General features: G+C 44.3%; 2 protein-coding genes across 2 annotated transcripts; both read left to right on the top strand.

Annotated features, from left to right (window-relative positions):
• Positions 1 to 8137: 8137 nt before the first annotated feature.
• creg1 (cellular repressor of E1A-stimulated genes 1) lies at positions 8138 to 10830 on the top strand. The gene is made up of 4 exons (XM_064970428.1): positions 8138 to 8503; positions 8951 to 9070; positions 9180 to 9385; positions 9713 to 10830. Exons 1-4 carry the CDS (start codon positions 8210 to 8212, stop codon positions 9732 to 9734), a joined length of 642 nt encoding a protein of 213 aa, XP_064826500.1. The 5' UTR covers positions 8138 to 8209; the 3' UTR covers positions 9735 to 10830.
• A 346-nt stretch (positions 10831 to 11176) lies between these two features.
• Positions 11177 to 23418, top strand: LOC135543280 (T-cell surface glycoprotein CD3 zeta chain-like). Its single transcript, XM_064970429.1, has 7 exons — positions 11177 to 11443; positions 21802 to 21902; positions 22033 to 22074; positions 22163 to 22237; positions 22342 to 22371; positions 22468 to 22557; positions 22864 to 23418. Exons 1-7 carry the CDS (start codon positions 11383 to 11385, stop codon positions 22927 to 22929), a joined length of 465 nt encoding a protein of 154 aa, XP_064826501.1. The 5' UTR covers positions 11177 to 11382; the 3' UTR covers positions 22930 to 23418.
• The last annotated feature ends 68 nt before the right edge of the window (positions 23419 to 23486 follow it).

The following is a 23486-nucleotide window of genomic DNA, read 5'->3' on the forward strand; positions in this document are numbered from 1 at the left end:
GGGGGGTGCACTCAGTGACCTCCACCTCACGCCTAGAAATGGTATGGTCTTGTGGTAGATAAGAGGGAAGAGAGAGAGAGTTAGTTTCACCTGGCAGAGTAGAATTCAGGGTGTGAGTCTGTAGTGGGTGCATCTGTTAGTCTATAAGCCATGTGAGTGTGCCTACAGTGACTCCCCCTATGAGAAGAAAAATAACAAACAGGGGTCCCGACATCCCCAAACGTTCCCAGGGGGAAAAGTGTAATTTAGTCAAAGAGTATGGTGGTGGACCTCCCATTTCCCTTGGCTAAATAGATGTAGAATTTGGGACCGAATGTAGACCACTTAGGTCAGTTCTGACTTCCGTCAGTGTTCTGGAAGGAGTTGGGGCTGGGGTGCAATGCGTAAGGTGGTGCCAAGGTGCGCCTGATTTACCTTTGACCTGGACTGTGTGAAGTAACCTCCTTCACTTCGTACGGTCCAGTCCACCTGGGTTCCAGCCACTTTCTCTTGTGGACTTTAACCCTCACCCAGTCACCAACCTTTACCTTCAGTGGTGGCGTGTCCCCCGGCAGCTCCCCCTACTGGACCTTGTGAACCTGGGTAGAGAGTGCTGCAGAGAGAACCGTCAGTTTTTTTCACATAATTAGACATTACAATTTGTTGTACATCAAGGGCGGGCATATGACCTCCCTCCCTTGGTGGACCAGCCATGACTCTCATGAGGAGAGAGATGGGTGCCTGCTCCTGGTGAGGCTCTCATGGCCATCAACACCAGAGGCAGGACTTCAATCCATGTCAACTTCGTACCTGCACATACTTTAGCTATCTTAGCTTTCAGCTTTTGGTTTAACGCTCCACCAGAATTTGGGACCGGGAGTAGTACACAGAACCAAATCTGTGTGTTATGCCAAATCTTTCTTCCACCTGTCTCAGGTGTTTGTTAAATGTGAGCCATTTGTCAAAATTTGATTTGTCTTGGGATGTCATACCTGGGTATTAGTTTGGTTTGTAGCCACTTAACGACTGACTTGGCATCCTCACGTGCTGTTGGTATTGCCTCAACCCACTTGGGGAACCTATCTACCATAACTAGGAGATAGTGTTTGTCTTTTAGAATACATTGTCGGGGCCCATGTCGGTGTAATCTATACTAATATCCTGAAAACATGCATCGGGTACTGGGTAGGAGCCCATGGGTGTCTGATAGGGTTTCTTAGGATTGTAGCTGCCACAAATGCTGCACTCGTCACAGAATAAGTCTGTCATATCTTTCATGTGAGGGTGCCACCAGATGTGAGACACCCTCTGCAAAGTCCTTAGTTTGCCTTCGTGGGTGGGCCCATGAGCTTCCTGTATTAGTTCTGGGCATAGATTGGCGGGAGCCACCAATCTGCCGTCATGGCATCTCCACAATCCATCCGGTCCTTTGGTCGCCCCCTTCTGTCCCCAAACTGAATGTTCATATAGTCCTGCCGAGATCTGGAGCTCTTTTATGTGTTGTTCTGTTAGTTCAGTCTGGGGTGGTTGAGTCTGCAGCACCATTTGTCTTGGAGTGTAACCACCAGCTTCTTTGGCTGCTTTGTCAGCTGCATCATTCCCCTCACTGACTCTGTTTTTCAGTTGTTGATGTCCTTTACACTTCATGATGGCCACCTTTCCGGGTAGAGAAACGGATGCAATCAGTTTTTCCATCTGTGCCTTGTGTTTGATTGGAAGGTTCCCTGTGGTGGTGAAGTTGCACCCATTGTGGTCCATCCGTATGAACTGCTCCATGGGCATGTGCCGAGTCTGTATAGATATTCACAGTCTTTCCTTTTCCTCTGATGAGGGCCTGCGGCAATCCGATGATTTCAGCTAATTTGGGCAGGTGCAGGTTGAGGGATGATGGCTGATTGAAGGGTGACATCACGAGGTGAGCTGTTTTTTTCAATAGCTTTTGTTACTGCAGCAACGTATCTGGAGCATGTTGTCTGTCCTACCTCAATGTGGTCAAGTTTGGAAGAGTAGTACATCAAGACCCTTCTCTCCCCCTCTTGTTTCTGGAATAGGACGGATGAGGTGAATCCTTCCTTTTCAGAAACGTCCAAATGGAACTTGTTCTTGTAGTCAGGTGCAGTCAGAGCTGCTGCCGCTGATAGATCTGTTTTCAGGAGTGCTATGGCTGTTAATGCTTCAGCCGTCCAGGCCAGGGGTGCATGGAGGTTCCTTGATCGTAGGATGACCGGTGCTGCCACCCCCTCTGGGCCACACACAATGGTACAACACCTGATAGGTGGGGTCAGGTGCATCATGTCTTCGTCCCAGTCTTCAGTTTAGGGGCAGTCATCGGTTTCTGTTGCATTGAGTGTGCAATGGATCTCAGCTTGGGGAGTCTTGTATGGGTGCAGAGTGTAGATTTGAGCTGTCAGTTGGTTGATGTGGATGTGAGGGGTGGTAGGCCCTGTGGGTAGGCATTTTAGCCAGTACACTTCTTGGGTTTCAGACAGTGTGGGCATCTTTTATGGCCAGGGCATGGTGTTCCCTGCCATACCTTGAAACTGTGGTTGCTGCTCCTGCTGCATGTGGCTAGATTCTGGGTGGTTGTATGCTGGCTGTTGCTGAGGTCCTGGGTGGTTGTAGTGAAAAGGGGGTGGTGGTGTGTTGTGGTTGTTGATTGTGCCTTCTGTGACGTCAGCTGAGGCCCCAGCAAGCACACCCATCATATCAGGTTTCTTGTATGGACGTGTCCTCTTTGTCTCCTCTATTGCCCATGTGCCTATTCTGCTCAGCCTCCGCTCTCTCTCTCTCTCTCTCTCTTGTTCCTTTCTTCTTGAATAAATGGCTCCTATTTCTTGCTGCCTCACTATCTTTTCCTCTATTCTCTGATCTAAATATTCGTTGAATTTGAGTTTGGGAACGGTAATTGAGGCCATATTGACGATGCACTATGTCTGGGTCCTATAGCTATCTTCGTGCACTTAGCCCGTCGCTTGGTCGAAACCAGCGATGTATTCCTGGTGCCGACACAAAACTTCTCTCTTTTGTCTCACCCTCGTGCACAAAGCTTTGTAGAATTACTTACTATCGAAAAGGGATATTCGAGATAATTATGCATCTAGGGTAGTTTATTGGAGTAGACTGTATTAAAATATTGAAAAGGGATATTCGCGAGATAATTATGCGTCTAGGGTAGTTTATTGGAGTAGACTGTATTAAAATATTGAAAAGGGATATTCGCGAGATAATTATGCGTCTAGGGTAGTTTATTGGAGTAATTCTACAACTTCACACACTTCTACTGCCTGGCCAATTGTTAGTGTCCCAAACGCCTACTTTTGGGTCAATGACAATGCATTCAAATGCCTTCTGTAATATTTGTCAAATTAATTCTAGGCAACACCAACAGCACCAAGGGAACAAAAATCAATTCGTTACACAGCACGGTGGCCGCACGCCCCCGCCCAAACTTTTGACTCGGCGGTCAAATTTAGAGTCGGTGGTCGGTATCACTCGGTCTCATGAAACGGTCAATCAGTGACATTAATCTGGGGAGATCAGGTTTAATTCCTTCACTCCTTGTCCAATTCTTAACTTATTAACTGATTCTCCTAGTGGGATGTCAACTCCACTAGTCCCAGTCCTGCTTAATACGTCTCTATCAATTAACAAAACATTTCATCATCTCATTCACAATTCATTTCACTAATTCATCAAATTCCTCACTGTTCACTCAGTTGATCGTCACATCCACTAGTGCCAGACTGTATGAATAAGATTTATCACATATCACATTTCATCTCACTAAGTCATCAAATTCCTCACTGTTTACTCAGTTGATCGTCACATCCACTAGTGCCAGACTGTATGAATAAGATTTATCACATAATTGCACAGATATCATTACGCAATGCCTTTGGTTATCGGATAATTTTTTTCATAAATTTAACAGCAATTCATACTCACGCCTCAGTAGTACTGATCATAATTTGGGATATTGACTATAATATAATATGCAGATTTTGATTTAACAGGTTCTGCTTACCTTATATTTGTCGAGCTCTTGGATCAGTTTTCCTGAGGCGAGTTGAATCCCTGATGGCTCCTTTCAGACAGGTCGCCCGTCCTTTGAATCTGTCGTCAACTTGTCTTTTCTCTCATCAACTCTCTATGGACCGAATTCATGGGTTAAACCATCCTCTGCTACCATTTGTTGATGAATAAGTATATGGGAAATGAGATCAAGTTGAGACTCTGGACAAGGCGGATAAGGTATAATAAAAGACCATTTATTCAATGCGTAATGATGTCTGGTAAAACGTGCACACGGCTCCTTCGTCCAGCTCTTATGGAACTTTCGGAAAAAGAGGCCGAAACATGATATGCAGTCCCTTAAATACATTGAAATGACATAGGTAGATTCTGGTAGTCCTGGTTTCTGGTAGGTTGCTTGTAGGTGATAGACAGTCCCCTCCAGCCTGGTATCCGTATCCCGTTGGTTCTTGACAGAGTTCTTTGTCTTTGGAGCCCATCCCGAAGGAGGTCGGGTGTTTGTGTTTTAGGAATTTCAGTATATATGTTCAGTATATGTGTTATCTCAATCAGCCACCCGTACAGGGTTGTACCAGTGCGATTAGTATCTACAGAAGGACAGGGGGAGGGTAGGGTTATGACACAGTGTGCAAGCCACAATTGCATGGTTAGGCCACAGGCAGACAACAGTCAGTGAATGCGTTATTACATGCGTTTAATATGTTTATTACAGTAGGGACCCTGTGCATCTTTATTTTGGTGTTTTTCAGAGTCAGTAGAAAGGCCTCTTTTAGTGTCCTAGGTTTTCATAACTGTGACCTTAATTGCCTACCGTCTTTAAGCTGTTAGTGTCTTAATGACCGTTCCACAGGTGCATGTTCGTTAATTGTTTATTGAACAAGCATGGGAAACAGTATGTAAACACTTTACAATGAAGATCTGTTAAGTTATTTGGATTTGTATGAATTCTCTTTGAAAGACAGGGTCCTGAAAAAGGGATGTTTCTTTTTTAGCTGAGTTTATAAATGCAACATGTAACATTTTCATTGATTTGACTGAGTTACAGTTCATATGAGGAAATCAGTCAATTGAAATTAATGTATTAGGCCCTAATCTATGGATTTTACATGACTGGGAGTACAGTAAATGATGTTGGAGGCAGCTTATGGTAGAGCAATGAACATTTAATTATCTGGCAACAGTTCTGTTGGCAGGTAGCCTAGCAGTTAAGCGTGTTGGGCTAGTAACTGAAATGTTGCTGGTTCAAATCCCAAGCCAACTTGGTAAAAAAGAATCTGTCAATATGCCTTTGTGCAAAGCACATAACCCTAATTGCCCCTGTAAGTTTCTCTGGATAAGAGCATCTACAGATGGACAAAAAAATGATTCATGCAGTTTGCATGCTCCCTCAAAATTTGAGATGTGGCATTGTGTTGTGACAAAACTGCACATTTGAGAGTACCTTTGTCCCCAGCACTCCTTGCATACGTACTGAAAATATGATGAATTATAGATCATCTTCACTGTCCAACTGCATTGTGGCAGCGTAGCCTAGTGGTTAGTAACTGAAAGGTTGCAAGATCAGATCCCCAAGGTACAAATCTGTTGTTCTGCCCCGGAACAAGGCAGTTAACCCACTGTTACGTAGGCCTTCATTGAAAATAAGAATTTGTTCTTAACAGACTTGCCTAGTTAAATAAAGGTAAAATAAAAAATTGTCACGGAGCTGGAACCAGCAGTAGAGGATGGAGTGGCCTTAAAGCTGTGGTGCCAAACTGCTGCAGAACTTCACTTGGTAGTTTATGCTGGTAACAGGTATTACCAGCCAGCTTCAGTCCATACCGCACCAGGAGTATAGAGTTGACAGTGTGCAGTGAAATTCTATTTCTTAACTTTGACTTGACCACACTCATTTGGCTGAACAGCCGTTCAACCTCCGCATTTGAGTGTAGCAAGGAGAGGACAGTGAGTGCAGCTTTGCACAGTTCTTCAAATGGATTCGACCCGGAAGAGTCTGTGTAGTTATTGACTTCACTCCAAAATTCAACTGTATTTTCAGTTGAGTCCCACCTAAACAGATTGATGTTTCTCCATTGGGAAACAATTTCATCAATTGTTCGGGGCTGGTATCCCAGTAGCTCAGCTACTTTAATAATTTCAGTGGTGCCTTTATTGTGCTTTAGTGTTTCCTTAACACTGAACAAGGCCATGTGTCACAAGGCTTCTATGTTGTCTGGGAGCCTTGCTTGCAGCTCCTTGCTTAAAGCAACAATGTAGTTGATGCACCATCTCCGAATGACCTTTTTGTCCTCTGGCGCAAGACTGAGTTGGTACACCGTGCTCTCAAAAAGGTACCCAAGGTATGGTAATGGACTGAGATGTCCATCAATGGCATCCTTCAGGACATCCATTTTTGCCATAGGCTTGACTACTCTGCTGCAAATTGATGTTAAGAGGTATACCAGATTGTCCTAAAGCTTGACAGGATCTGTTTGCTCTCCCTCAAATGACTTCACTGCAACTTGTACAATCAGACAGGATTGATTTCAAGAACATCAGGTAGACATAGTTGGTCTTGTCCATGTATGTGGCGTGGAGCACCTCCGCCATGTAGTAATGCTCACTGGCCTTGGTCACCTCAAAGTGGAGTTTCAGTTCTTCCCACTGGCTCAATATACCAGTTACTGCAGGCTCAATCGATAGCCAACGTGTGGCACACACTTTGGTGATCTGCAGGCGTTTCTGGCCACAATTAATGGTAACATACACTGCTTTGTACGCCTCGTGCCGTTTTGGGGAAATGGAAAACCGGTTGTAGGTTTCCCTGATTAAGTACTCAACACTCCTAGGGATGGTTTCTTTGGATGCTGCACTGACAGCCAATTGTAAAGAATGCCACACACGGCGGATGAGTACCAAATTGGGCAATGCACATTCTTCCTTTAAAATCTTGTGCACCCCAGTCATTACGGACGCATTGTCAGTGCCAATACCCTGAAGATCCTCTTTTTTAAGGTTACACTTCTCAAGAAACTCAACTACCACCTTTACTATTGATCTGGCATCACCCCCCTCCAATTCAACCAGCCCGAGAAATGTGGACACAACGGTTCTTTTTTTAGCACTGAAATACTGAATCACCACATGCAGGTATTTCGAGACTTTGACATCAGTGGACTCATCCAAAAGGAGACTGAACTTCTCATCCCTAACTTCTGATGTTACCCTTTTGAGAAAACAAGGAGCCAGTACTCCCCTAATAATTTCTGCGCATTTGGAAGTTTGTTGCTGCCACAGAATCTGGGCAGCTTTCAAGCCATACCTAAATGTTTGCATACTAGCATCTAACAATGCTCCGCAATGGCCGTTGCCATAGTAGCTTCTGCCCTTTTGTAGTTATCCACTTTCTTAACCAACTGTGGTAATGTAGACTGCGTTGTGGGGTTGTACGGTTTTGATTTATTTATATGCTTTGCTGTAGCACAATGATTTTGATGTCATACATTTTTGCAAGCATGTCTGATTTGCACTATGCACAGTATGCCTGACAATCATCCCCAATTACTGGCTTCAGCCACCTTTTAATTAAATTCAGGTACAGACTCCCACTCTTTTCTGTACTTCTGGCTATACAATTTTGATTGAGCCATGTTGATTGATGTTGTAAGTTCTGTTCAAGATCAAACATTTGTGACCAACTATATTCATTGGGTTTGTCTCGTCGAAAGCATACTACTGCTGCTGCAGTCAGCCAACAATGACTTGCAATTTGCTGAAATTACTGCTGTCCTGTTGCTGCCTGTGCACGATCTGAGCGCCTGCTGGTGACGCCACTCACAATGCAGTTTTGCAGCCAGGCAAGTGTGTTGTGACTGAGTGTGTGACAGAGGAAATCGGATTTGAGTCATTTAGAGGGAAAATGCATTTTAGCGTTTGAGTCACTTTTCAAAAGTTGCTAAAAGTTCCAAATACATTTTTAAAAGTAGCTAAATTTGTGGCTAGGTGCTGGTTGAAAAAAGTTGCCAGGGTACTCTGAAAAATTGCTCAATCTAGCAACAAAATTGCTAAATTGGCATCACTGCGCCCAGATGTAAAGTCACATGACACACGTCCCTGATCACGTCCCCTAAGATTATTTGCACGTGACCGCAGCGTACAAAACACTCCTCGTCCCTTTCTTTCTACATGTGTTTACGACGTTCTTATACCTCAGTGGTTTATGGAGGAGATGGAAGTCAACATGAACACATTGCTGGCAGCAGGGCTTCTACTGCTTTTCGTTATGCCCGGAGAACTTTACAGAATCCCTCCGCACGAGGAAGTCGCCAGGATGGCTAGATTCGTCGCCAACCAGTGCAACTGGGCTTCCATGGCCACAATATCGACCCATGAGCCAGTGCAAGGACAACCCTTCTCCAATGCGTTCTCTACCAGTGACGGACCAGTTGGGTCTGGGACTGGGGTGCCCTACATGTATCTCACCACTATGGAGATCTCTGTCCAGGATTTAAAGGTGGGTTCGACAATATTTCTGTCAATTGCAACGTAAGAAAGTTATGGATCACTGGTGCCAACAATGTCAAGACAATACAATAACGTGAAGTCGATGACAGATAAGGTTATTATTTGCATTATGTCGCCTACTGCAAGAGAAATTATGCAACTCATTGGCCCATCATGAGTCAGCTGCTTTTGGGGCGTGACACAGCATTTTTTTTGTAATGACGTCACATTTCAGTCTTATGTTGACTGTGGCAATGAATTGACAGCTCCTAGTCTGACCCAGCCAGCACCATGTATGCCAGTTTATGACACACTCTTTGGGCTCAATTCAGTCAGATCACCATTAGCCAGCATCCGCATGAACTTTGTTAGAGCTGTCAAATTCACAAGCGGCCTATATGTGTGACGCCATTCAAAAGGGATGTGCTGAAGAGTAAGGAGATACTGTGTGTTTCAGGTGAACCCCCAGGCATCCTTGTCCATGTCCCTGGCCCAGACAGACTTCTGTAAGAACCAAGGATACGACCCTCAGGATCCCCTTTGTGCCCACATCATCTTCTCTGGCTCTGTGCTGGAGGTGAGGGTTAATGACACACACTCACACACACACAATCAGTCTCACTCACTTGCACAGTGTTTATCTTCATGAATCCTCACTGTTCTGTTTACCTGTATGTTTCTGACAGATTAACGGTACAGAGGCCACCTTTGCCAAGAAAGCCCTGTTCAGTCGCCACCCTGAGATGGTCGACTGGCCCACCGACCACAACTGGTTCTTTGCCAAGATGAACATCACCAAGGTGTGGGTTCTGGACTACTTTGGAGGGGTGAAGACAGTCACCCCAGAAGACTACTTCAAGGCTACACCCTACCCTACAAGAGACACCACTGAGTGAGTAGCTATTGATGCTTTTCTCTTGCCTTTGAGGCCCTGTCCAGAAACAACCCCTAGCCTCTGACACTGGATCAGTGACTAGGGGTTTCACTGCCTCGTGCAAATAATCTTAGGATGCACTTTTGTGGAGTGCACCTCTGAAACAGAGCCTGATTGGTCAGATGTCATGGAGTTTGATCAATGTGTCATCAATATGGTTTATTGTCAGGAATGAAAGTGATGAATAGCACTAGGTGCACGTGACAAATGTACTGAGTCACTGTTTTAGTTTACAGTGGCTTCAGAACAGCTGACCGTTGTATTTCTGTCTTGTGATTCTTTTAGGAGGACACCACAGCCAGTTTGATGTGGAGGAATCCTAAGTGTTTCATAGTGATCTAGAGGGCAGGGGAGGATGGACCCAATATTTGGAACAATGAAGACTTTTTTTTTTTTTTTCCCCCAACGAAATTTGCTCAATAATGGCCATTTGCTGACTTCCAAATAATGTAATATCTACTGGGGTGTCTGTGGGGGAAGGGGATGGTTTGGAATTCAGCGTTTCTCTCATATGCTTCCAATTTGAATGTATGGCTATAGGGATGGATCTCTGTGTGTAATTGTGGGTTATACCCTTTAGGAAGCTCTATTGTTGTGTAATATAATTATTTTAAGAAGGACTGCCTTTTGTCGTTAGGGAGTTAATTTGGCTTTTGTAGTTATAAGAAAGAATTGATGGTATCTCTCCCATGTGAGCAGCCATATGCAGTGTTGTATTTTTACCACGAGGGGGAGGTGTGATGCTTGGTACAGACAGAAGCAACTGGCTTGAAGGGTAGTTTGACCAAATGACATGTTGTGGTAGTAGTATGGAGGTGATTTTTGTTGGGTATGCATTTGGGGTATGCCAACAAGGGTACCACCACTCTATTGTTTTTGGACAATGCCACCAATAAGCTGTAGCAAGGTAAACAAACCCACATTCTGGGTGGCAGATGCTAGTGCCATAGAATACCTTTTAATGTAGGTAACCATCAATTAGAATAAGTTGCAATTTGGGTGAACCATTTCTTTAAAGGAAAAACATGACGCTCTTGTTGAATAAATTGTGTGTTATAGTTAGTGTATGTGTTGATTATGAAGCTTTGCACTTGTCATCTACAAATCCATTTCTCATTTTACAAGTAAACCTTTTTTAGTCTTCATTTAATCAGTTTGGGTCTAATTCTTTTAAATTCAATATCATGTCAAAATATAACTAAATATGACATGCATTTAAAACAAAATATATTCAGTTTTACAACATCACTTCTGATTTTTGCTGGAATTTAAATACATTCTTTGTATATTTTCTACGTGAAATAAGTATTTATGTGCTCCTCTATTGATGCTGACACGATACATATTTTTGTAAACAAAATGATGGATGATTTGTATAAATAAAGCTATATTTTGTATGTACAGTACTTTCCTTTGTTCTTGTTAAATGTAATATTTATCTTATTAAATAATCAGGTTGGTTTTCCCATGTAGGATGCAAGTAAGCATGACTGTTCACACTGGGCTACTAAGTAGATGAGTCCAATACAATTGTATAACACAGCCCTTCAGTCAAAAACATATTCCTCTCAACATTGAGAGGAAGTGCCTCCTCTGAGTAATGAGAAGGATCCATATCTTTAGAGTTGAGGATAAGGGAAGTGTAGGCCAGGCTGAGAGAGGTGTGTGTGTGTGTGTGTGTGTCTGTCTTGTGTAACCAGGTGGCGCAACACTAAGCCACTTCCTGTACGCTAAGGCGAGGAGCCGCCAGCGAGTCGAGGCATCACTCAGCCTCAAGCAGCTGCTGTAGGAGGACAACACCACCCCAACACAGAGAGAGACAGGAGAACGAGAGGTTGTCCACAAAACCCAGCTTTGGAGGGCCATCATCCCCCAAGGCCCAGGAAGACAGCAGAGAGGAGTGTGGGACGGTTTCTAAGAGAAGGGGCTCGACCGCACCCTTCCAGAAAGGAGCGATGGACCCTCGGAAGTGGACGGGAGGCCTGCTGGTCCTGTCTACTGCACTACCCTATGTCGGTAAGACCCCTCCAAACCCTGTTTCTCTTTGCACCTGGGCTCATCCCTGACCCCTGTCAATCGGTGCTCAACCATCTGAAGCCTCCATCAACCTGATATCATCAAAGAGCTGGTGTAACTCTGTAGTATTTAGCTGAAAGTCTAGTTGACTCATTATAGACCATTATACAGCTGTACAGGCACCCACTCAAATGAAGTCGTACTACCTATGATGCCTGCATGGTGCTTTGAATCCTGGCTGGGTAAAACACGGCTCACTCATGGTGGTGTCCTCTGTTTCTCAACAAGAGGTGGCCATCTTTGATGAAGCAGGAAAAGACAAATGAGGGAGAGCAAAACACAGCGCTGTAGTCATATAGAGGGTTTAATAAACACAAGCGTTCCAGATTCTCACACAGGTGTTTAGAACCAGGGCATATTGTTGGATGAAATGCTAACTTGACCCATATTTAACTTCTTGGCCCTGAATGAAGGGACTTTTTACTACCACATTTACTACTCTCCATCGTGTCAATGCCTCACGTTGGTTTGGATTGGCTTTTAAATGTTCCGTTACTGTGAAGTGTGTGATCTGTATTGGACAGAGACCCGGCTCGGACTTTGTGTTGGGTTTTGATCATGTGGAGAATAGAGGTGTCTGCTGTCTCCTTCCACTCTGATTGTTGTGTTCTCTCATCAAAGGGGACAGGTTGAATATTTTTTTTTAAACAAGCAAATTTAAAACATCTACCTAGATTTGTTAATTCCAGTAAAATTATCATATTCTTGTTTCCTGTTCCAACAGTCATTCTCAAACCCTCACTGTCAGTGTAAGTTACGGTATTGTTGTTGTATTGTTATGTTTAATAAATAAGGCCTGAAGAGGATGTAGTGTATGGCCAATATACCATGGTTAAGGGTTGTTCGTATGCACGACGCAACGCAGAGTGCCTGGATAAAGCCCTTATCCGTGGTATAATGGCCATATACCACAAACCCCCGAGGTACCTTATTGCTGGTATAAACTGATTAGACATGTAATTAGTTTGAAAATAAAAGAGAGCCGCACACTCTAGGAGCTCAGATGCAAACATTATACCCTGATGAAGACAGCTTGGCTGTCAATGTTGGTAATTAAATGTTTGCATCTGAGCTCCTAGAGTGTGCGGCTCTCTTTTATTTTCAAGTTTCTACTCCGCTAGCCAGCACCTCGTCTTAATAGTGGTGCGTTTCTTTTTCTTCTAGACATGTTATTAGAACAGTCAAAATAAATATTTTGTTATACAGTCTCAAATACCACGGCTTCCATCCAATCCGTATTCAGGGCTCGACCCACCCAGTTTATAATCTAGTGCAAAGTATGTGGTGCATTACTCTCAATCAATGATAATAATTTTATTATATTGAAATTAGGGATAGTCTATCTGGACAAATACTGTTTTCATTGTGAGTAGCTATATACCTTACGATTACCTTGTCATTATCACTTAGCACTGTGCTGTAATGTTCTACCAGAAAGGGTAATGTAATCATAGAACACAACCAGTGAAATAAAGGTTATGGTAAGGTTTAGAAAAGGAGGAGAGAGAGCATTATGATTTGACTTTTGTTTTCTCAAAGACAGAGCGAGGGGTCACTTGAAGAATATCTAATGCGGAAATATATTTTGGATTGGTTCACGCTAACAACGAAATTGCTAATGATTACTTAATTTCAAAATATTTATTTCATAATTGTAACTTTCTGATTTTACAGAGGCAGTGTCTGCGACGTAGGCTAGTCTACAGTATGTGTGAGCGCTCGGGCCCCGTTGTCAACCAATTTGTATTTATTAGAGATCTGCCATTAGCTACTCTTCCTGGGGTCCAAACACATTAAGACACATTACACATAAAACAAAAGATGAAACAGTACATTATTACACCACTACATATTTACAATACAAAATGTATAATACCACCGTACAACAATGTGTGTGTGTGTTCATATGCGTGTGAATGATGGCCAACTCTTTATTTAGATAAAACTTTCCCAGCTTTTTAAATTGCTTATGGTTACTGTACTATGCGTTTAAATAATGGTGGGTTCTTTTAGACAATATACAAGTGTCCTATTCGGACGGTAAAGATGTCCAGTTAGGCAGTATATCGTAATCTATACAAGTCCTCTTACACGCTTATTAGAGAACGTGTCAGTGTTGTCAATAGCTTCTCCACTTTGAGCTTTATGATTTGCTCATTGTGTTTGCATTAGAGAAACAATCAATGTATTTCAACCTCTCCATTTAATTTTCAGTTAGCGGTTCTCTCCTTTCTGCCAGTTGGCTGTGCCATTTTGGGGAAGCTTTGTTTTTGAACCCGTCATAGAACAGTGTTTGGTGTGAGATACATTACTGTAACCATGACAGGGTTGGGGTTGTCTCTCACTCATATCCCACTGAGACAGAGAACCATGTAGGAGGGCCTTCTGTTTCCGCTCTCAACAACACAAGAGTTTGAAAGTTGATACTACCAGTTACACTAACTAATTAAATCCCAATGACAAAAATGCAATAGTCTATTCAAAATGTTTTAATGCAATTCATCCAGCTAAATTGCACCCTTAATATTGGCCTGTGTGTTAAACTAAACTATGCTGTCATTGCTCAACAGGCTCTAAAGACTGATCAGCAATCTCTGAAAAATAAAACATAAACATGTTTTTTTTACTACTCAAATCATCTGATTATGTAATTGAAACAAACAGTGTCTTCAGAGGCAAAAGCTGAATGGAAATGTATTCGTCTTCCAAAAGAGTCTTCCGTGGGTGAAATCACATCACTCAATGACGGTACATCAAAGTTGCTGAGTGTCACTTTTTAAACAAGGATTTTAACACACCTACTTGATTCTCTCTTTCCAACAAACTTCTTCCGAGAAATGACAAATGTTGATGTCACCACATTGCAAAATAATCTATCAAAACAAAGATTTCAGTCCGTTTCCTTTTAGGAGACCAGTGGATAGATGGTATGTTCCATCAACACGTCACTGGCAGTACATGGTGCTAAAGTTGGCAATAAAAGACCTCAGCAGCAAACTCTTTAACAACAATTAAAACGCTTGTGACCTTTGACCTTTACATTCAAATTGTCACCGTTTACCTGTGGCCACTGCACTGGTCAGGCCTGAGATGGACTAGACTGAGGCTACTATTCAATCAAACACACAATCCTTGTTTTATGGGCTATTTCAAAATGAACTCTCCCCTTAATGTAATAATCAATGTTGGATTCACATACTCAGTGAAAAACAGGCGAGGTTCCCACACAACGTAGACAAATTCCAATATTTCTGTTTAAAATATTTTTTTCTGGCAAATTCACATGCATACATTCACACACTCAAAACTGTGCAATATATTATACAACTGGAATCTGTTGTGTCTCAGGGTTTGAAATACGAACTCTGACCGCAATGCAGAGAGAGAGAGACCGAGATATGGCCTTGTAGCGATGCAGCTATTTCTTAAAAATAGTTATTAGGAAACAACCTGCGGAGCTCATCATGTCAGGTCTGATACACCTGCCCCCCACCACTTGTATCCATGCCCCCCCAGCCTCTCACTGACAGCTTCACACTCAAAGCTTCCTGTGTCAGATATCACTTCACGATGATCTGCGATCTAGTACATGACCGTAATCATACCTCACGTTTCATGGTGCTGGGGTTAATCACATTACATTTAATTTCCTGTCAGTAGACCTCTTACAGGACATGTGGTTTCTCCATATCCCTGTAGTTCAGTTTGGAGTGTGGGTGTAGTTGACCCTAACCTAAGGCGCACAACATGTAATCAGGGTTAACCTTCACTTGTTCACGTGTAAATGTGTTGCACAATGGAAGTATTGCACAATATGGTGCTATAAAGCATCACATTTGAGTATGAAGTAATGATGAACACAGATCAATTTTTTAATGTCAACCTTAACGTGATGAACTATCTGGAGCCAGTACTTTGAATTGGAGACAAAGTATTGCGGGGTGGCAGGGTAGCCTAGTGGTTAGAGCGTTGGACTAGTAACCGGAAGGTTGCAAGTTCAAACCCCCGAGCTGACAAGGTACAAATCTGTCGTTCTGCCCCTGAACAGGCACTGAACACACTGTTCCTAGGCCGTCATTGAAAATAAGAATTTGTTCTTAACTGACTTGCCTGGTTAAATAAAGGTAAAATAAAAAAAAATGCTGTTCCTGCCACATGTGTTTGGCCCTTTCTGCAGAGGCCCCTGAGGAGGCTTTAACCACACTAAGGTTTACCTGTGGTGGGAAGGGAGAGACTGTCTGTAAGGCGACCACAGCCACGATCATGGCAGTGCTAGTGATAGTGGAAACGTCTCCCTCCTAGGTCAAAAGACAAAAAGTTACTGAAAACAAATCAATTGTTTACTGAATGACCTCATTGTAAATGTTGTTTTGTAGTATGTACACATTAAAAGGTGCTACTGTTCAAACATCAGCCTCTTTTATTCCTACCCAGAATATGACTTGGTGCTGCTAGCAATTAACAATCTAGTGAGAGAAACAGAATTTACACAAACTGCTCTATTCATTCCGATCCGCTTTAGCCAACATCCGCACAGCGGCCGTTTCGGAGGTGCCGGAGGTAGGACTGTGTTAGGAGCTGTCAAATCCACAAGCGGCTCCTGGCATTATACCTAAAGCAGACATTGCCATTGGCTGCACGGAGTGGCATGAACAGAAATCCCATGCAGCCTTGTTTCTAAGTCAGAACAGTGAAATGTGAGATGTGATCTACACCTCCATTATGACGATAGAAACGATTTGGTTGAATGTTTTTCAATGTGAGCGTCATGATTTCTAGAGCCTCCACTTTCTCCTTCTGAACTTCTAATGCCAGTGGGACAGTGTGGCTTCGTGACAATGATCGCAAGAGCAGCTGCTCGCCGATTTGTTGGCGCCAGCGCAGTTCCACCTCCTTCGACAACGGCGAAACATCTGCTATGGGTGTCTGCTATCGCCGGTTAACCCTTGATCTGATTGAAGCCAGAGTTTACATACATTATACAAAAGTCAAGTGAATACAGTTGATGCGGTGTGCAACGCTGTGCTTCTCAGTCTCTACCGTTTACACTGAGTGTACAAGACATTAGGAACACCTGCTCTTTCCATGACAGACTGACCAGGTGAAGCTGGGATCCCTTATTGATGTCACTTGTTAAATCCACTTTCAATCAGTGTAGATGAAGGGGAGGAGACTGGTTAAAGAAGGATTTTTTAAGCCTTGAGAGAATTGAGACATGGATTGTGTCGATGTGTGTGATTCAGAAGGTGAATTGGCAAAACAAAACATTTAAGTGGCTTTAAACAGGGTACGGTCTGGTCCGGCACACTTTGTGTCTAGAACTTCAACGCTGCTGGGTTTTTCATGCTCAACAGTTTACCACTTTCAAGAATGGAGTCAAGCCTCCGGGTGGCGCAGTGGTTAAGGGTGCTGTACTGCAGCGCCAGCTGTGCCATCAGAGACTCTGTCCGTCCCACACCGCTCTGCCTCCGTCCCACATTCAATAGCTCTCCGGGTTAGGGAGGGCTTGGCCGTCCTTGTCTCATTCGCACCAGCGACTCTGCGGGACTCCGTCCCACATTGCCAGGTACACGGTGTTTCCTCCCACATTGGTGCGGCTGGCTCCGGGTTGGATGTGCTTTCAAGAGCTCGGCTGGTTGGGTTGTGTATCGGACTTTCAATAGCTCTCCCTCCGTCCCAGTTTCAATAGACAAGATCTAGCTACTCAACAATTGGATCCCACTTGGGGAGAAAAGGGGGTCAAAAAAAGAAGAAGAAAAAAAAAGAATGGAGTCAACTGCCAGCACCCCTGTCACACGCTTTCGACATGCCCCAACCGATTTGAGGCACATCTGAGAGCAAAAGGTGGTGCAACTCAATATTGGGAAGGTGTGCCCAGCCTCCGTCCCACATTCATAGCTTGCCTCCGTGTATATTATGTTGACCTAAGACTGCAGGAACAATCCCACACAAGACCTGTAGGCCTTTGTTTTACATCAGGGTGCAACTTTATGCTTCTGATTCCACACTTTCAATAGCTCTGCCTCCGTCCCACTTTCAATAGCTCTGCCTCCGTCCCACATTCAATAGCTCTGCCTCCGTCCCACTTTCAATAGCTCTGCCTCCGTCCCACACTTTCCGTCCCACTTTCGATAGCTCTGCCTCCGTCCCACTTTCGATAGCTCTGCCTCCGTCCCACTTTCTATAGCTCTGCCTCCGTCCCACTTTCGATAGCTCTGCCTCCGTCCCACTTTCTGAGGGTGAACTCTGCCTCGGACCCACTTTCAGGGAGCTCTGCCTCCGTCCATTTTAAATGGAAATAACTCCGTCCCATTGTGATGCTCTGTCTCCGTCCACTTTCGATAGCTCTGCCTCCGTCCCACTTTCGATAGCTCTGCCTCCGTCCCACTTTCGATAGCTCTGCCTCCGTCCCACTAATTCACAATCTGCCTCCGTCCCACTTTCTATAGCTGTTGCTGTAGGTTTAATATTTGCCTCCGTCCCAATTAAATACATCTTTTCCGTCCCAAAGGCAAGCTCTGCCTCCGTCCCACATTTCAATTTTCCGAACTCAATCTCTGCCTCCGTCCCACATTTTGAATTGAGCTCTATCTTTTAGTCTCCTTGGATAAACGCATTCACCAAAGCTCTGCCTCCGTCCCATTTCATTAGCTCTGCCTCCGACTTTCAAAGCTCTGCCTCCGTCCCACTTTCAATAGCTCTGCCTCCGTCCCACTTTCACAAGCTCTGCCTCTGTCCCACACATAAGCGCACACCTTAGCAAAACATTTTGCAACAGGTCCACGAAAACAAATGCTTATGCCTCCGTCCCAATTTCAGGTGCTCCCCGTCCCACACTGTTATCTTTCCAGGTACCTAATGAATACTCTGCCTCCAGTCTGCTACTGGAGCCTGACCCTGTCACTTTCAATAGCTCTGCCTCCGTCCCACATTCAATAGCTCTCCTGTCCCACATCCATGGCTTTCAATAGCTCTGACATCCGTCCCACATTCAATAGCTCTGCCTCCGTCCCACATTCAATGCTCTGCCTCCAGTCCCACATTCATCGCTCTGCCTCCGTCCCACATTCATTCACTGACTCCGACACATGTCTAGAGCTCTGCTCAGTCCTCACTTTCTATTCTCTGACTGACACATTTCTATAGCTCTGCCTCCGTCCTCTTTCATTCACTGACTGACACACTTTCTAGACTCTGCACAGCGTCCTCTTTCATTCACTGACTGACAAATGGTCAGGGACTATGAAGGAAATACATTTTAAATGGAAATAACTTTGATATGTGATGCTGTAGTCTTTACACAGAGAAGACCTCAATGAAATAATTCACTGACTGACACATGTAGACTGTGTTCTAACAGCTGTTGCTGTATTTTACTGACTTGACAATTAATTAAATACATCTTTTTCACTGAAAGGCAAGGAAACTAACTGTTCAATTTTGAACTCAATCATCAAGCTGGCAAACATTTTGAATTGCACATATCTTTTAGTCTCATTCACTGATAAACACATGTAGACAAATGACTACATTATTACTTGATTACTGACTAAGAAACATTTCCTGTTGTAGTGTTTCACAGCCCCTCTCTTCACTGACTGACACATGTAGACTTCTGCGCAGCACCTTAGCTCATTTTGCACTGACTGAAACATGTAGACTACTGCTCATCCTCCTGTTTGTCTGTTATCTCATTCACTGACTGACACATGTAGACCAGTCTGCATACTGGAGCCCTGACCCTCTCATTCACTGACTGACACATGTGTACTGCACAACCTCCTCTCATTCACTGACTGACACATGTAGACTACTGCACAACCTCCTCTCATTGCACTGACTGGACATGTAGACTACTGACTGACACATGTACTTCCTCTCTCATTCACTGACTGACACATGTAGACTACTGCACAACCTCCTCTCTCATTCACTGACTGACACATGTAGACTACTGCATATCCTCCTCTCTCATTCACTGACTGACACATGTAGACTACTGCACAACCTCCTCTCTCATTCACTGACTGACACATGTAGACTACTGCACAGCCTCCTCTCTCATTCACTGACTGACACATGTAGACTACTGCACAACCTCCTCTCTCATTCACTGACTGACACATGTAGACTACTGCACAACCTCCTCTCTCATTCACTGACTGACACATGTAGACCACTACATATCCTCCCTCTCTCATTCACTGACTGACACATGTAGACTACTGCACAACCTCCTCTCTCATTCACTGACTGACACATGTAGACTACTGCACAACCTCCTCTCTCATTCACTGACTGACACATGTAGACTACTGCACATCCTCCTCTCTCATTCACTGACTGACACATGTAGACTACTGCACAGCCTCCTCTCTCATTCACTGACTGACACATGTAGACTACTGCTCAGCCTCCTCTCTCATTCACTGACTGACACATGTAGACTACTGCTGACAACCTCCTCTCTCATTCACTGACTGACACATGTAGACTACTGCTCAGCCTCCTCTCTCATTCACTGACTGACACATGTAGACTACTGCTCAGCCTCCTCTCTCATTCACTGCAGGTGCAAGCGGACAGCAGATTGCAGTAGAAAACATCTCCACATCTACAAATACATGTATTATTACTAAACAGCAAGGGCTCTGTGCATGCAGACAGTTACCTGGAGGTCACATGATCATCCAGACACACAGATCAGGAAAAAAAGAGAATTGAACTTTTCTGAATGTGGAAACACACACACACACACACACACACACTTGTCTTTGTATTCACCGTGCTGAAGATCTCCTCCTATTGTCCCTCTGAAGGTAAACTCAGTTCAAGGCCAGGTGTTCTTAATGTTTGGTATACTCAGTGTATACTGTATACACTTCTTAAGAGGTTACTGACCACAGTGTTTCAGTGTCTCAGCCATCCTGAGGCCTGACCACAGTGTTTGTGTCTCAGCCATCCTGAGGCCTGACCACAGTGTTTGTGTCTCAGCCATCCTGAGGCCTGACCACAGTGTTTCAGTGTCTCAGCCATCCTGAGGCCTGACCACAGTGTTTCAGTGTCTCAGCCATCCTGAGGCCTGACCACAGTGTTTCAGTGTCTCAGCCATCCTGAGGCCTGACCACAGTGTTTCAGTGTCTCAGCCATCCTGAGGCCTGACCACAGTGTTTCAGTGTCTCAGCCATCCTGAGGCCTGACCACAGTGTTTCAGTGTCTCAGCCATCCTGAGGCCTGACCACAGTGTTTCAGTGTCTCAGCCATCCTGAGGCCTGACCACAGTGTTTCAGTGTCTCAGCCATCCTGAGGCCTGACCACAGTGTTTCAGTGTCTCAGCCATCCTGAGGCCTGACCACAGTGTTTCAGTGTCTCAGCCATCCTGAGGCCTGACCACAGTGTTTCAGTGTCTCAGCCATCCTGAGGCCTGACCACAGTGTTTCAGTGTCTCAGCCATCCTGAGGCCTGACCACAGTGTTTCAGTGTCTCAGCCATCCTGAGGCCTGACCACAGTGTTTCAGTGTCTCAGCCATCCTGAGGCCTGACCACAGTGTTTCAGTGTCTCAGTGTTTCAGTGTCTCAGCCATCCTGAGGCCTGACCACAGTGTTTCAGTGTCTCAGCCATCCTGAGGCCTGACCACAGTGTTTCAGTGTCTCAGCCATCCTGAGGCCTGACCTTAGGGTTTCATCGGCTTCTGTAATCCTGATTGCGTCCTTATCGTCAGTCTCTCTCTTGAAGGGAGGCCAAACTGTTTCTAGATCAGATATGTCCTAGTGGAAATGACAGATAAGGAGGGGGAGGGTGTATTTTGCAGTCCATGGACCGATACCTATCGTTTGGATGTGGCTGATTTGGTCTCTAAGCTTTAGTCAGTCCTGGTACAAAGTAAGTTGGAAACAGGTCTTTGCTGATGCCATATAAGTAACAGAAACACACACCTGGGGCTCACATAGGCAGTTATACCACCTCAGACTCAGAACGTGTTGCAGCTGAGGAAACCACTGAGCTAGATACAGCTCCACTCACCCCCACCACAAAAAGGCCTAGAGTCACAGCAACCACACTGAGCCTGACTGTCATATGACTGTCTTCCTGAGACGCACAGAGAGAGAGAAGTGAAAAAGTTAACTGTTTCTGTTCTATACATGTGAGAAAGTGAGTGCACATAGACACATACCCACTCTCACACACACACCTACTTCCATTCACCTTCCTGACATAATCTTTCTATCAGTGAGGGGTGGGTTTTACCGGGGTGTTTGTGTGTGTGTTCTCATTAATGTCAACCTCTCCCCTGCAGAGGCGCTGACCCCACTGTACGACCCTAAACTCTGCTACATTCTGGACGGCTTCCTCCTGCTCTATGGTCTCGTCATCACTGGACTGTTGCTCAGAGAGAAAGTGAGTCCAGGTTTACACACCACTATATGGGAAGATGCAGATTAACCTCTGACTGGATATACGGGTACCAGTTTGTTTTAGGACCAGTTATTGTCTCAACATATTTGGCTGATCTCTCTCTGTCTTGTAGTTCTTCAAGGGCAAGATATTGGAGGATGACGATATCTACACTGTGAGTAGTCGTGTGTGTGTGTGTGTGGCAGAGGGGGGGGGGGGGGGTTGTGTTAATGATCCTGGAACACTGTCCCTGTGTTTTCTAGGATCTGAAACCTACGGACGGGGGCGGTTATGGACGAATAAACAGAAAAGATCCAGAGAGTGCAACGGCACGCGATGTAAGTGTGTGTGGATCTATATGTCGTGTAGAAGAATGAGATTCGTATTACCCCAATCATGCATCAAAAGCCTGATTCTGTGTACCTTGTTATATTATTCACAGAATCGCAGGAATAATGACGACACTTACACGGTACGTGCATTACCCAACATACAGTATCATTTCATGTTAGTTTAGATATTATAATAGATATGGATGTTTCTCATAACTCACTGTTTCCCTCCGCAGTCCCTTAAAAAACCAACAGACGACACGTACAGGGAGATCGCTGTGAAGGACAAGCAGCGCCGCAGGAACAAGAACGACCAGGTGTACCAGGTGTGTAGTTGAAGTTTATTTGTGGGATGCACAGGATACACATGGTTCACACAGTCCAATGAAACGCTTACTTGCACGTTCCTATTGACCACGCCCCACCGCTGAAACCAACCAATTAACAAGGCCCGAATACACAAACAGCCCTTTCACTATTAGTTTCTCTCTGAGGGGACAGTGGTAGGGAAGTAGATGAGAGGGAAGGAAGTGTGCAGTGAGAGGTTTGGAACAAAGTGGATGAGGCAAGGGTTCAGTGAGAGATTTGGGATCAATCCTAGTTGACTGTGTCCCCCTCCATCTCTCTATCAGGGTTTGAGTGCCGCCACCAAGGATACCTATGACTCTCTCCAGATGCAGCCTCTCCCCCCTCGCTAACAGAAACATCATGGAGGATCACGCCTCGTCCAGCGGTCTGTCCTGTTTGCCTTTCTATCTGCAACCAGTATACTGCTACAGCGTTGTTGTATGCAACAGTTACATATCCCTCTTCTCAAATAATTTTAAATTGGTGAATAGTTATTTACCCACCAACATCTAATCACTGATATCTAGAACAGTCCTTGTTGTGTAAAAAGTATGTTTGCAGTTGTGTTACTCCCTTTTTATCTTACAGGCTGTTGTTGGAAAATTTGTAGACTTTTGTGCCAGTAACAATTTCATAACTGTCTTAATATATGAACTTGATTATATTTTATCACTATTTTATGACTTTAGCTCGTCTCTTCTCCCCCCCCATACACCCCCAGTCTGTAACCTTTGACCTTGAAACTCATTCTACCAACCCTTCCTCATTGGCTACTGCTTTTCTAGTTTATACCTGGAGTAATGTAATTAAAGAATAAATCTGTAGGTTGTTATTTTGCATACAGTGTACAGTGTAATTGTGTTCTCTTCCCCTCATGTTTATAATAAATAATGTGCCTCAGCACTAT

The sequence above is a fragment of the Oncorhynchus masou genome, chromosome 7 (assembly GCF_036934945.1).
Source record: "Oncorhynchus masou masou isolate Uvic2021 chromosome 7, UVic_Omas_1.1, whole genome shotgun sequence".
Classification (NCBI taxonomy): domain Eukaryota; kingdom Metazoa; phylum Chordata; class Actinopteri; order Salmoniformes; family Salmonidae; genus Oncorhynchus; species Oncorhynchus masou.